This window comes from Tenrec ecaudatus, chromosome 5 (genome assembly GCF_050624435.1).
Source record: "Tenrec ecaudatus isolate mTenEca1 chromosome 5, mTenEca1.hap1, whole genome shotgun sequence".
Classification (NCBI taxonomy): Eukaryota; Metazoa; Chordata; class Mammalia; order Afrosoricida; family Tenrecidae; genus Tenrec; species Tenrec ecaudatus.
The window spans coordinates 132680865-132695855 of record NC_134534.1 but is presented as its reverse complement, the minus strand read 5'-3'; the positions used below and the strand labels follow the sequence as shown (position 1 = coordinate 132695855).

Genomic DNA, 14991 nt, shown 5'->3' with positions numbered 1-14991 from the left:
CACATTCAAATCCTTTTGAATAATAAGCCTAGTGACCACAAAAAAAAAAAATCACATTCCCCATATATTTCTTTCACTCCCCCATTGCAATAAAAAATGCTGATGCAAAAGGCTTAAGTGGAGAGCAAATGCTTTGAGAATGATTGGGGCAGGGAATGTATGGATGTGCTTTATACAACTGGTGTATGTATAGGTATGGATTGTGGTAAGAGTTGTATGAGCCCCTAATAAAATGTTTTAAAAATGCTGTGCAATGCTTTATACTTTATACAACTTTTCTACGTCACTAATTCCCTCCTTAAAGCTACCCTACAGAAATCACTATTGTAATAACTCAGTTCACAGATGAGGAAAGTGAACTTTAGACAGGGCCCACGCATCATGAGATGGTTTGCTTGAGCCCCAAGCTCAGGCTCTGTCTACTCCTCCACATGGTTTAGATAGTTTCACATGGGTGTTTTCCCCATCTTCTGTCTAGAGAAGCACCAAGAAGAAGCTGAAGTTAAGGGGAAGGCTTGCATCAGACTGAGCCAGATAAATTTACTAACTTTTGAAGCAAGAAAGCCTGATCTACAGCCTGTCAGTTCTGGGCTTCCCCCCACTGCGGGTACAGGCAAAGAATCTTCCTGAAGGAAAGTTTATGAAATAAATCTCTCTCTCTTCTTTTTCCCCAGCACACGATTGTAATTTGGGGAGATAAAACAGGAAACCCTCTAGGGGGCAGTTTCTCCAGCCAATGACACTAGACTGATAACCAAACAGCAGGGAGAACTTGCTCTATCCTTTCTAATGCCTCGGGCAACGCTGATGTCCATTCAATCCTCAGTTTGTTGTCCTCTGCCCTCACAGTGATTCTGCCTCCCATGTGATCCTCTGGGGCAGGCAGCTTTTCAGGCCCTACGGCTTCGGGGAATGGATCCCCAGGTCTTTCTCACGCTGCACTGGAGGGCGCCACTAGGGCACCTTTGATTTTCAAACAGACCCATAAAGAGGGCACTGATGTCATGGTTACAGAGTTCTTACTTTCCACCTCGCCAGTGCACCCCCTGTGCGGCCACCCCCCATCTGTTAGGCTGGACGCCGGATGCTTTGATGCTGGATAGGTTTCAGCTGGCCTGCTGTACTGAAGAGAGCTACGAATACGTCCTGACCATCAGCCATGGAAACCTCCAGGATCACAGCAGTACGATGCCGATGTGGCCGCGTTGTGGGTGACTCCGCAGCGACATCAGGTTTATTGGGCAGGGTTCCTTTTACTGCTACCCAAACGGAGGCTCGGAGGCTCACAGGAACCAGTGGCTCGAGGGCCAAGGGCTGAGGGCCGGGCGGCCTTTCCCCCTGGGAGAAGGCGGAGGAGGGAAGGCGAGCGAGCCACAGGCGGCAGGGTCTGAGCTTTTGACCCGGAGGGCCTGGTGTGTAAATCTACTTCAGACTCCCCCCCATAAAGGATGGCATTCTTGGAATATCTGCTCCTCCAGGAGAGGCAACTGGAAGGGCGCCTCGGGATGCTGCTTCAGGACTTAGAAATCCCTACCCCTTCCTCCCTGCCCCGACATGCTTTCTTTATAATTAAAAGAAAAGAACGAAGTGATTTCTAGAACTCCTTCCGCGCATCTTTCCTAACCGTGCAAAGATCATTTTTAGAGCAGCACAAAGCTAAGAGGAGGAAGCAGCGTTGGACGCACGGTATTACTGGGGCTCCCTGGCCATGCTCATGAGGACCAGGCCAGGGGCTGGCGGGTCTGCAGCATAGTGCAACCCAGGGGCCTGGATAAGCGTGGGTGGGTTTGCAGGCGAGGAAAGCACTATTTTACTCTCAGTTCGTTAAGGAGCACACTCCTCAGAGGACTTGGCTGGCACTCTGTCAATAATCTGCAGGGAAAGTTTACTGGGAGTGGAACATTCCCATGTCAGAGGCCAGGTTTTCCAAAGGGCCACTGGCCTAGGAGCGGTTTCTAAGGGGAAGCCTCTCCCCATTCTGTAACGTTCCCCACCACAAGGGCTGCATTGAAAGCCTGCCTGGAGCAGGTAGAAAGTGAATTCAAATGTAAACAGGCTCTGGGGCTGCAGCCAGTCTGAACGGTTGGAACCAGCAAGTGTCTGGCAGCAACAATACAACTATCAGGTCAAGTGTGTATGCAGGGCGAGGCCCCTGGGGGCAGCAGCCAAAAGAAAGCTCTCTATTAATCCCTAACTAAGCAGCTGAGGGATTTAATCTTTTTGCGCATATGTTATCACTCTTTGAACACTGGGCTATTATTAATTTTTTAAATGCGAAAGAAGAATCGGCACAGCCGATCATAGATTTTCTTTAAAAATAGACTTCTTCATCTTGCTAACAGATGACAGCAAGCAGTACTTGGGAAGTCCTCCTCCCAGCCCGCTGTCCCCCTGGCTGGAAGAAAGTTGTCAGGCAGCGTCTTTCCCAGGTTCCTACACAAAAAGATTAGGTTCTATTTGAAGAGCGAAGAGATGGAAGTTGCCAGCCAGCCCTGGGATTTGCTTTCTTTGAGTTTGCCACCATTGTTATTTAAAATAACAGCGTTAAATAATTCAGCTATTTTATTTTGCGCTAGACAACAGAAAAGGAACCCTTACCTGGTATAATCGCCTTTGGCTTCCTGAAAAAAAAAATGAAGAAAGAAAAAAGATAAATAATCGATAGAGATTTTGTCAAGCTCAATGACTTTTCTTGATCCAGGAGGTCCCTTATAGTCTCTGAGTTTTGTTTGGGAGAATGTTTGTGCTATGACAGAAGCAAAACTATCCCGATCTGGCTGTGAGGGAGAGTGGGGCATGTACACGTGAAAGCTTACAGACTGGAAATGCAGCATGTTCGAATATCTGCAATATCGCCTTCTCCCTTTAGCAGAGACAAATGCATCAGCACCAGCACAAAGCAGCACGCTTCTTTTTACTTTCCAAAGCACGCATAATTAAGGATTCTCTATTCAAGGGACTCCCCCCCCTTTTTTTTAAACTCTGGACACAGATTTTAAACCACGACACAGGTAAAACAAGACACACAATTGCTTTTACTTTTAAAATCAGCATGGAAACAGGCTTTGTTTTTCAGACACTGAAGCCTTTAAAAAATTAAAGGGCTCTCTCTTGAGCTCAACCTCAAAACAATCCATTCCAAGTTACTAAATTTAAATGAAAATTACAGCTACTGCAACCACCCGTCCTTCCAGAATTCATGCACCCCAGAAGGCCTTTCCCAGGGAGATGGTCCCCCTCTTCTCCCTGTGCCAGCTCTGAAGTTCACTTGGTTTGAGACACGCAGTGTGACTCTATGGCCCATGCAGTCTACTCTCACCCGGAGACGGTGGCTCGGACTTCTCACTGGCAAAAACAACCAACGGGTTTAAAAATCTACCAGCCACTGACCCCTGAAAAAGTTGCACCATGGTAGGCAGTTAGCAAAACCAACACACAAAAAAGGAGCCGGAAGAGCCCGTCTGTAAATTCTTACCTGCAGGATAAGCGCTGCCAACTTGAAGCTCGTTTCGCTGTCTACTTCAATTTGTCCCTGTGGGTGGAAAAGGGAAGCATCACTGAGCACGGCGCTACCCTGGGCTGTAGCAAATAGCTGTCCGGTTAGGGAAGCTGTCACAGCCCGGCACCTCCAGTTTACGATCAAATGCAGATCATACCACTGCAGGGTAAAGAGGGGGGGGAGTGAAGCATTGTGCGGGTAAGGAGAAACCACTCTGTGTGTGTGTATGAGTGTGTGTTTATGTGTGTGTGTGAGCTCTGGGAAATTTGTTTGGAGAGCCGTGTTCTGGAGGAAATATGAATGACCTTGAGCCTGAAAATTTCTCTATCCAAGTTCATTTTAAAGTCCTGCAGATTTTCTTAGATTTGTCTGTGAGTGTTTTCTTGAGATAGTTTTTCCTCTCTGTGTGTTATAGCATGGTTATTTTTGTATGTACACAAAGCAAATATTATTAAAAATATAAATTCACTTCTCCATCATTGACGCATTCCTAAGTTGAGGTGTACCATTTATAGCTGTAACGAGAAGCCTTAAAACCAGCACGGCAAAGGCTCAAGAGTCTAAAATTCTTTTTCTTTGTAGTGAAGTTTGATGAACTCTAATGGATCACTTTTTATATCATCTTTTCTCTTCCCTCAAAATAAGAGGTCTGGAGTTTGCGTACAGAAAGTCGCCTGGCACAGAGAGGACTGTATGGCCAACAACAGCCTGAGGCATGCTGTCCCCTCCCTGGAGCACACTTCAACAGAGGACAATGCTGGGACACATGACGGGGAGTGAGTCCAGTCTGAACCCTCCACAGCGAGGCAAACCAAGAAGGGAACATGACAGAGCAGCAACAGGAGCAAAGCCCCCGAGGAGCCCCTAAACAGACCAGGCTGGGGGGGCAGTTCCCAGAACCCACCCCCCAGGACCAGTGGGGAGATAGTCATAAAGGTGAGAGAACAGATCTGGAATTATCTATGCTTTTTCAGGGTTTTTGGGTTTTTTTGCTTAATTATTATTATATAACTGTTTTTTCTTCATTTCTTCAGTTTTTTTTTTTTTGCTTTCTTTTTGTATTGTCTCTGTTATTGTTGGTTTGCCAACCTACATAAGATAGGCATGGGAAGCAAGCCTGAGGAGAAAGCAATGGTATTGAAGATTCTCGAGGGACTTGTGGGGAGAAGGAGATGGGGAAGGGAGCAGTGAGCAAACAATCTATAAACAGGGGTACAACTAGGGAATTAAAATCAACAACAAGGAGGATGTAGAGATCCTGGGAGTGTTGGAATAACAGCAATCTAGCGCAGGGGAATTACTAAGAGGCAGAAGAAGGGCGAGCATGGCAGTGGGAAAGGAGGAAGGTAGAAGGAAACAGAGGGAAGATCTTGGAAGCAAAGCTATGGACAGAGCTGTAAACATAAGTGTGTGCTTATGTAAATATATTAATTCATAAAAATAGAGGCATTGGCATATGTACATATATTTATATGGCAATAAATTGAGGAAGTGGATGGGCTTTGGGCCTCTGCTCAAGCCCTCCCTCAATGCAAGAATACTTGGTTCTAACAACCTGGCAATCTGTGATGCTCACCCTCCCAGCACGATTGCTGAAGACAAAATAGATACATAAGCAAATGTGGTGAAGAAAGCTGATGGTGCCTGACTGTCAAAAGATATAGCGTCTGGGTCTTAAAGGCTTGAAGTTAAACAAGTGGCCATCTAGCAGAGAAGAAACAAGCCCACAAAGAAGAAACACACCAGCCTGTGCGATCAAGAGGTGTCGACGGGATTAGTGACAGGCACCAGAAGACTCAAAACAAACAAAAACAAAAAAAATCATATTGCTGAGAACAGGGGGGGGGGTCAGAGCTGAGACCCCAAACCCATCTGTAGACAATGGGACATCTCCTCATAGATGGCTCTCAAGGAAGGGATGAGTCAACCAGGGGGAAGCATAGCACCCATGTAACACACACTATTCCTCTGGTTCCTTGAGGCTTCCTCACCCCCCACTATCATGACCCCTGTCCTGCCTTTCACTGCGGGCTGGAGCATGTACACAGGTACAGATAATAGCTCACAACACACTGAATCCAGGTCAGCTAAACCCCTTAGGAACAGAAATGGGAGCATCGATACCAGGAAGGTAGGAAGAGGAGAGGGGGGAAAAACCGAGGGGAAAGGGAGACAACGGTCGGTGTAAGGCATGAAAATAATAATAATTTATCAACGGGTCATGAGGGTAGAAGGGGAGCTGATACCAAGGGCTCACATAGAAAGTTATGTTTAGAAAATAATGATGGCAACGTGTGTATAAATATATTTAATACAATATGCTTGAGGTATGGATTGTTAAAAGTGCTGTAAGAGCCCCCAATAAAATGATCTTAAAAAAAATAAAAGTTTGAGTAGAGCCAAAAAAAACCCAGCAACAAAGTAGCCTGGATGCAGAAGTGTGCATATACAGGGGATCTAATATCTATCAACAGGACTGACACGGTCCTTCATTGAGGTCTGTGTATGCAGTGCAATTGTAAATGCCATTACTACATCACTCAATATTGCAACCAAAACATAAACAAAGATTTCTTAATTACAGCACCATTTAATATTGCAACCCCCCAAAATAGATCTTTGTCACTGCATCATTTAATATCGTAACCCAAACTAGGTATCATTTAATATTGCAACCAACAAAATAGAACGCTTTGTTTAAAAAAGTATTTTGGGGGAGTATGCTTGCTCGTCAGCATTGACACAAACATGGTTTCCAGAATCTCCTCCCTGACCTAACCCTACAAAGTCAGTTGTTGAAAGTGAAGAGCGTTTATAGACAAGGAACTCGGGGGGGGGGGGGGGGGAAACAAACCGCCCTGCGCCCTTTCCCTCCCTCCCTTCTCCTTGTTGAGCCTGAGCAGTGATTTTCCTCACAGCTTCATATGCACCGGTGCAGAGTAACAAAGGCCTGGCAAGTCCAAGCCGACTAGGCAGGTTTATGGAAGGGTATAGACACCTTCACTCATAGAGGGTTTCTGAAAGCATGGTCACTCAGGTTCCCTGAGGATTGGACTGGGGTTCTCAAAAACAAAGGCCTGTCCTCATTCTTCTAAAAGCCAGACCATAAAACAAGCAAGCAGCCCAGGGTAGGGCAATATCAACATATATCAGCAGTGATAATTATTCATGTTTCACCTGTACCATGAAATGGAAAACAAAATAATCGTATCCTCCTCTGACACACAGGCATTGCCTGTGAAACCCGAGGCCCAGGATCAGCATCAAAGTTTTTGGCTTCAAGGGCGAACAGGCCTTGGAATTCAAAGCTCGCCTATAATCTCGAAAGCAGAGTACACAATCAAAGAGAAGCCAGGTTGAGAGTAGGAATCAATTGCCCCGTGTCTTTCAGGCAAGAGACCGTGTTTTTCTAATCTGTTGAAAGATGACGAAGGGGTGAATCCACCAGGTGAGGTGGGTGTTGATCAAGATTAAAATTTCAAAAGGGTGAATTCCTGAAGTTCAAAGAAAGAAGAAATTCATGGAGAAGCTGGGGGGCGGGGGCGGGGGGCTGAGAGTGAGCACTCAGGAAAGAACTGGGATGCTCAAGTCAACGTGACTGTCTTAACAGGGTAGAGAAAGAAAGAGAAAGTACATTACGTAGGCTACTCAGCTCATTAAAGATGGAAGCATCTAGAAAGTTACTGCCAACTCCCCCATGCCCACAGCCCTCCTGTAGATGAGTCATCAGAACACCGTTTTAGACACTGACTTGGCAATTAGCAAGTGGCTGAGCAGCCAGTCAGACAGAAAGACCTAAAGCAGACACCCATGTGGAAACTGCCAAACAGTTCTCTACCGCAGGAGGGTCATCACATACGAAACATGCTGCAATGACGAACGGAAGCGTGAGTGGGACCAGGTGGAGACGGCTCTGGAAGAGCGGATAGGCAAATACATAATTCACCCGTGGACTCAGTCGCTGAACCAGCGGCTTCAACACTTGCTCAGTGTGGTGGAGCGGCACGGGAGTGGAGGCCTGGGCCGGTGGCCGCCTTATTCCGAGGGAAGAGGGACATGCATTATCTGGCAAAGTCACCTCTTCTTTCCTGTCCCTCGGTCCTAAAACGACAATCTAGTCGGCCACCCCTGCTCTAGACACACAAGGCAACTTATTTCGGCGTCTACTGCTCATCACCGAGGTGCACTGGACCTGTGTGCAAAGTCCATTAAAGAACAGATCAATCGAGAACAATGCTCTTGGTTAGTTTCGGTAACTCCATGCGGTGAGATTTGCCCAAGCTTGCACCTACTGAACCAGAACCCAAACCAACTCCCTGCCATTAAGCCGATTCTGACTTATAACGTCCCTTTAAGGGAGGCTGGAACTGCCCCTGTGCTCCTGAGACTGTAACTCTATGGGAACAGAAAGGCTTGTCTTGCTCCTCGAAGGGAGGCTGGTCGCTTCAAACTGCTGATCTTGTGTTTCATTAGCATAACCACGACGTTACCAGGGCCAGCGTCCCTGGCAGATGTGGCAAAGATGCTTAGAAAATGCAGTCTGCCCTCGGATGGAACTCCTCACCTGCTTCTTTCCCCTCAAAAAGTGACTGCACCCACAGAGGGTGCCTTTTCAGTTCTGGGAAACCTCACCCTTGAGAGGGGAGCTTTTTTAGAAAGAAGCATAATGGACTCCTCCCGTGGTGCTCTACACCTGTCGAGGATGAACAAAGACAATGAGGGGCGGGAGTCAGATGATGTGATTGGATGCACAGAGGTCAGGTGGAACAGAATGAAGTCCCCAGGCTCCAGCCTCAAGGCTAATGTAGCTGGACTACGAATTCACCCACGGGGTCCTAGGTTCTGGATGCAGATTGGACACTTTGTTTATTGACCAATACCCATTAACAACCTGCCCATTCCAACTCCACACGATTCTGTAAGCAGAGTAGAATTTCCTCTTAGAACCCAATTGCCACGCCTTTCTTTCAGTGGGGCTGGTGGGTTTGAACAGCTGACCTTTTGGTTCGTTAGCAGCTGTACCCTTTTACCTCTAGCAACGCAGGCTCATCTTCTTGGCCAAGACACCATGCTAGTGAGATGAATTCTAGGATTTGATTTTCATGGAGGAGAACAGGAATAAAAGGAAGTTTTAGGACTGGGAGGCAGCTTATTGAAGCGATGACTAGTTTTCACAAATGATGCCACCGAGGCTTGGGAGATGCAGATGCTTGCACACGGCTAGAAGATAGCAAAAGACGGCTCTGGACTCCCTGTCGAGTGCTCTGTCCTCCACCAGGCGGTAGTGCACATCCGATAGCTCCAGCGCAAATCTCTCACTAGAATGTCTCCAACGACATGCTTTTGATAAAAACGAGAATCAAGCACAGTGGTGGGACAATGACCCCGAGGCCACTCCTGCTGCTGGTGCCACTGCCTGACAACGGCAAACGTGCAGTATGACAGCAGAATGGGCAAAGGGTCTCCAAAGACTCACCCACCTTTTCTACTGGATCGATGCTTCAGCGCTTGGAAACGAAGTCCGTGGGAGAGCAATGGATATTGGTAGATTTCTTATAAATATTTTGTATTTAGAACTACTTGGCACAATGTTGAGGGAGCTTTCCCCCAAGACTGTTACTAATTATCTACCAGTTTTAAGTTTAAGTCTATAAAACCTGGACCCCAACATATAAATATGGAAGAAATCAAGAAAGAGAAAAATCATCATTTCTACCTTCCCTCCCTCAGCCTCTCATCCTTGTGAACCCTTGATACATAACTTATTGTTTTTTTTCATATCTTACACTGTTCTCTGTCTCCCTTCACCCACATTTCTGTTGTTCATTCCCCTCGATTCCCCCTTTCTCCCCACCCCCCTTCCCCACCTTCCCCCTACCCTCATGGTATCACTACTCCCATTACTGTTCCTGAGGCGTTATCTGTCCCGATTGCATGTGTCGAGTATTCTTATCTGTACCAGTGTACAGGCTCCGGTTTAGCCGGATTTGTTCAAATAGAACTGGGGTCATGATAGTGGGGGGGGCAGCATTAAAGGGCTGGAGGAGTGCTGTGTATTGTATCTGCGCCACACTGCACCCAGGCTGACCTGTCCCTTCCTGTGGCCCTTCTATGAGGAGATGTCCAATTGTCTATAGATGGGCTATAGGTCTCCATTCTGGACAACCTCCACCCCCACCCCGCGCCCACCATTCACATCAATATGCTTGTTTGGGGTGAAAATCACCATTGTGCAACCATCATTAGGAGCCCTGGGAGCACATTTGGTAAACACTGGGCTATTAAGTGCATGGTTAGTGGTTCAAGCCTCCTTGGGAGAAAGATGAGACTCCCATTGTGATAAAGATTTACAGCACCAGAATCAGCTTGATGGTGGTGGGGAGGTGAAATGACTTAGGAAGTAATCGTCAATGAGTGAAAACTGGGAGGGGAGCAAAGAGCCGTGGAGGCCCGTGCATTAAGTGCGGGGCGGCTGATCACAGTGGGCAGTTTGACTTTTTGCTCCATGGGAGGACTAGGTGGCAGTCTGCTTCGGGACGTATTTGTAGCACTGGACACCAAAAGGAACAGTTCTACTCCGTGCCACCCTCTACCTTTACTCCATGCCGCCCTCTACCTTACTCCGTGCCGCCCTCTACCTTTACTCCGTGCCGCCCTCTACCTTTACTCCCTGCCAGCCTCTACCTTTACTCCGTACCAGCCATATCCCTGTGGTAATCCGGGCTCTCACTATGAGTCAGAATCGACTCCATAGTAATGGGTTGGGATTGGGGTGCTAAACATGCAAATGTTCCACAACTGGCTGGAATGTGGGAAATCCCTGGCTTTAGCATTTGCTAATGTGCACACTTCCACTGAGGTCCATGTCCAGGTACCAGTATGATGCCATAGAACTTGGAGTTGGGAAGACATGTGCAGAATTGCCTCTCGTGATCTGGTCTAGGCTGGCTCAGGCACACCATTGTATAATATTCCTACTAAACAGATGAGGGGATACCCCCCCCCCCAAATAATCTGTATTTTTTTCCAAATTCCGTTTTTGATTTTTTTTTACAGAACAACCTTATCACTTTCAAAGTACCCTCCATTATACTTAATACATATGTCAAACCTGCGATTCCATTCTTGGAAACATTTTTCAAATTCAGCTCTTTGGATGGCTGACAGCACCACCCTCGCTTTTTCTTCCCCCTTTCTACGTCATCAAATTGCTGTCCTTTCATGTCTCTGTTCATTTGTGGAAACAAAAAAAGTCAGACAGAGCAAGGTCAAGGAGTAAGGTGTGTGGGGCAAGAGGGGCATACTGCTTTTTGCTGGCTGCGTGAGCAGGTGCATTGTCATGGTAGCAAACCCAGTCACCTGTCTGCCACAAATCAGGCTTTTTTGGGTCACATTGTTAGGCAATCTTTTCAGGACCTTTAAATAGAAAGCTTGATCAACAGTCTGACCTGGTGGAATGAACACCAAGTGCACTATCCCCTCACATTAAAAACAAACAAGCAAACCAACCCCATATGACCTTCATTTGGCTCTCAGTAATTCCTCTCAGGTACATTGATCAAATCCCACCAGGTGCTCTCTCCTTGCCATCGATTTTAGATCTCTTTTTTGTTGTCTCCTCACTCCACTTTTTCTCAACTCATCCTCACCTCCTGGAACCGTCGGGTTTGCCTATCTTATATTGTCAGACATAAAAAAAAGAAAGAAAAAATGGGGGGGGGGCTATAAATAGTTCCAGGTCTGTCTGCTGACCCTTATGTATATTTTCTGACAGAGTCGGATGAGGTGCCAACCCCTGCCCTCTGAGAGAAGTCTATTTTGGGGATTGCTCAGGGAATCCTTTGTTGCTTTGCTCCCTTTGCCGCTCTGTTGTGCTCCCTTCATGTTAGGCCCTGGTGTGGAGGGTCAGTCCGGGCACAATTCCCACACTGTGTCCCCAGTGCTGACCTCTGAAGTGCTGTGGGTCAGTGAGAGGACATGGTGTCTTATGGTGGGGCTGGCCCTACGGTCCTCTCTGTACCTTGGCTGCTCTGAGCTGGATTGCTGTCCTCAGGGCTTGGTGGGTCAGGATGTGGTAGTGTGACAGGACGATAGTAAAAGGAAAAAGAGAAAATGACTAGGAGGTAAAAGACATTTATAGAGGTATAAATATAGGTATGCATATATATAAATATATAATGATAGGGATATAGGTCTGTATACATATATTTAAATGTTAAGTATCAAAGTAGCAGACAGACATTGGGCCTCTACTCAAGTCCTCCCTCAAACCAAGAACACTTTGTTCTAATAAACTCGCATTCTGTGATGCTCACATTCCCAACATGATGGTTGAAGTCAAAATGGGTACATAAGCAAATGTGAAGAAAGCTGATGGTGCCCGACTATTAGAAGATATAGCATCTGGGATCTTAAAGGCTTGAAGTTAAACAAGTGGCCATCTATCAGGGAAGCAAGAAAGCCCACAGGGAAGAACCACACCAGCCTGTGTGATCAAGAGGTGTCAATAGGAGAAGGTATCAGGCATCAAAAGACCCAAAAACAAACAATAATGTTGATGTGAATGATGGGAGTTGTGGTGGAGACCCAAAGCCCATCTATAGACATTTGGTCATCCCTTCACAGAAGGATAACAAGGAAAGGATGAGAGGGCCAGGGTGCAGTATAGCACTGATGAAACACACAACATTCCTTTATCATGACCCCAGGTCTACCTTACAAATCTGGCTAGACTGGAGCATGTAAACTCTCAACACATGGAATCCAGGACAAATAGCCCCTTAGGAACAATAATGGGAGTAGCAATACTATGAGGGTAGTGGGAAGGTGGGGTGAGAAGGGGGACAAGGGGGAACCAGTAGCACTGATTGACATAACCCCCATCCCTCTCCCTGAGGGGGACGAACAACAGAAATGTGGTTGAAGGGAGAGAGACAACAGTGTAAGATATGAAAATAACAATATGCTACAATTTATCAATGGGTCACGAGAGTGGAAGTAAAAACGAGGAGCTGATACCAAGGACTCAAGTAGAAAGAAAATGTTTTGAAAATTTTGATGGCAACATATGTACAAATGTGCTCGATACAATTGATGTACGAATTGTTAGAAGAGCTGAAAGAACCCCAATAAATGATTTATTAAAAATAATAATTACAAAAAAACCCAAAAACAAATGAACATCGTCTTGATCTTTGATTTCACTTATGAGCTTTTTGGGGGGCGAGGTGATGATGGCATCTTCCAGTGGCTTGATCGATGCTTGCTTTCCGGGTCATAAGAGTAGCACCAGGCCTCATCACCAGAATTGACTTGGGACAAAAGTTTGGGTCCCTTTGGAGCTGCTCATTCAAGCACGGTAGGTTTCACTCAACACTCTTTTCCTGGTCAGCCTCTGAGACACAAATTTCATAGCAACCTTTCTCATTCCTGAATCTTCCGCTAAAATGCGAATGAACTGAGCTCTAAGATAGTCCTGATAACTTTCCATCTCTCAATTATCCGTAGTAGTTGTTAGTCTTCCTGCACAAGTACACGCATTTGTCAACATTTTCGTCTGTTCGGGAAGTTGACGGATGTCCAGAATGAGGCTTGTCATCAATCGACATCTCACCTTTTTGAAAACCAGAAAATCACCTGTTCACTTGAGTTTTTCCCTTGTAAGCTACGTTCAACATCACAATAGTTTCTGTGGCGTTTTTCCCAAGCAGAAAACAAAATTTCATAGCTGCACGCTATTCTCTTAAATCGGCCATCACAGAAAATAAGGTTCAAACAAAATTGCTTTTATGAAAAAAATTCACTGTGACCAGAGAGAACCTTCCCAGGTGACACCACTGGGTGCACTAACTCAGAGCGAGTTCCTTGATGCTTGTCTAGGAGGGAAAATGTGTACTATGAAAGTTCTGCCCAGTGGAGCATTTTCACGTTGTATATCATTCGATCTAATGATGAATGTAAGGAAGTCTAAGTGGAGGGGTAGTCTACAAAACACCCCCTGTCCTCTTCATAAATGTTAATGTCATGAATGCTAAAGAAAGGTGAAGGGCTGTACCTACGTAGAGGAACTTAAAAAATGGCTAAATGTAACAGGTTATGCTACACCACACACTCTAGTCTAGAGCAAGAGAGAGAGTTGTTATCAAAGAAATTAGGGAGACAATTGGCAATTTGAATACGGCGTGTAGGTTTGGCAAAGCTACAGGTTCAATGTTAAATTTGGTGACTGTGAAAAAGCTCTATAAGGAGAAGGTCCTTTTATGCGGATCCCTGGGAGAAGTTTTTCTGTGATTTTTAGCATATAGCAGTGACTGCTCCATCTGAAAAGCTAAGTACTTCATCTTTACCTTAAGACCACAGTGAGCTATCTAAATCCAGCAGTTCTCAACCTGTGGGTCGTGACCCTTTTGGGGGTCGAATGACTCTTTCACAGAGGTCACCCAATTCATAACAGTAACAAAATTACAGATATGAAGTAGCAATGAAAATAATGTTATGGTTGGGGGTCACCACAACATGAGGAACTGTATCAAAGGGTCTCGGCATTAGGAAGCTTGAGAACCACTGCTCTAAGCCATCACATGCAACTCCATTGCATCAGCGGTTAAGAGAATTTCATATTTCCAATTGGTGGGCCTTCTCTTACAAGTATATATGACTCAAACCGTCTGTTTGATGTTAACTTTGCCCTTGGCTGCATTTAAGCATTTCTACAGTGTACATGATGTATCATCTTGCATTGTATAAAGTAGGCTTTCTACTGAACACATCAAAACAGTAGAATTCCATTGCTGGTAGAATGTGAGTAGGTTTTAGACAAACTCATATTGTCAACTAAGGTTTAACACATACAGAGACTATATACGAGGGGGTACCCCCCAGAAAATGATGCTCCTTTGTTTTTCACGATGTGAGGGGATAGTGCATTTGGAGTTCATTCCACCAAGTCAGACTGATAATCAGGCTTTCTATTTAGAGGTTTTGAAAAGATTGCCTAACAGTGGGTGACAAAAATAATATGCCTGATTTGTGGCAGACGGGGGACTGGTTTTGCCACCATGACAATGCACCTGCTCACACAGCCATCTCAGTGAACCATTTTTTTGCAAAAAACAGCATGCCTCTCTTGCCCCAAGCACCTTACTCCCTGACCTTGCTCTGTGAGACTTCTTTTCATTTCTGTGAATGCAGAGGGACATGAAAGAACAGCAATTTTATGATGTAGAAAAGGTGAAGAAAAAAAGAGGCACTTTCTGTCAGTCATCCAAAGGGATGAGTTTAAAAACTGTTCCCAAGAGTGGAACCGCAGATTTGACAAATGTATTAAGTGTAATGGAGAGTACTTTGAAGTTATAAGGATTTTTTGTACAAAAATTTTAAATACATAGCTTTGAACAAAAAATTCCATTGTGGGGGGTACCCCCCCATATAGCCTAGCGATTTTGCTCCTAGCTATTATATACCTAATAGAAACAATAATAGTATTTCAACAA

General features: G+C 45.5%; 1 protein-coding gene across 1 annotated transcript in view; it reads right to left on the bottom strand.

Moving 5' to 3' along the window:
- Nucleotides 1–14991, bottom strand: part of FRMD4B (FERM domain containing 4B) — a 308744-nt gene that overhangs the window by 92850 nt on the left and 200903 nt on the right. The window contains exons 6-7 of the mRNA XM_075549903.1: nt 3476–3532; nt 2599–2621 (exon numbers count right to left, since the gene is read on the bottom strand). Coding sequence (XP_075406018.1) covers nt 2599–2621; nt 3476–3532 — 80 coding nt within the window. The remainder of the gene's footprint in view (nt 1–2598; nt 2622–3475; nt 3533–14991) is intronic.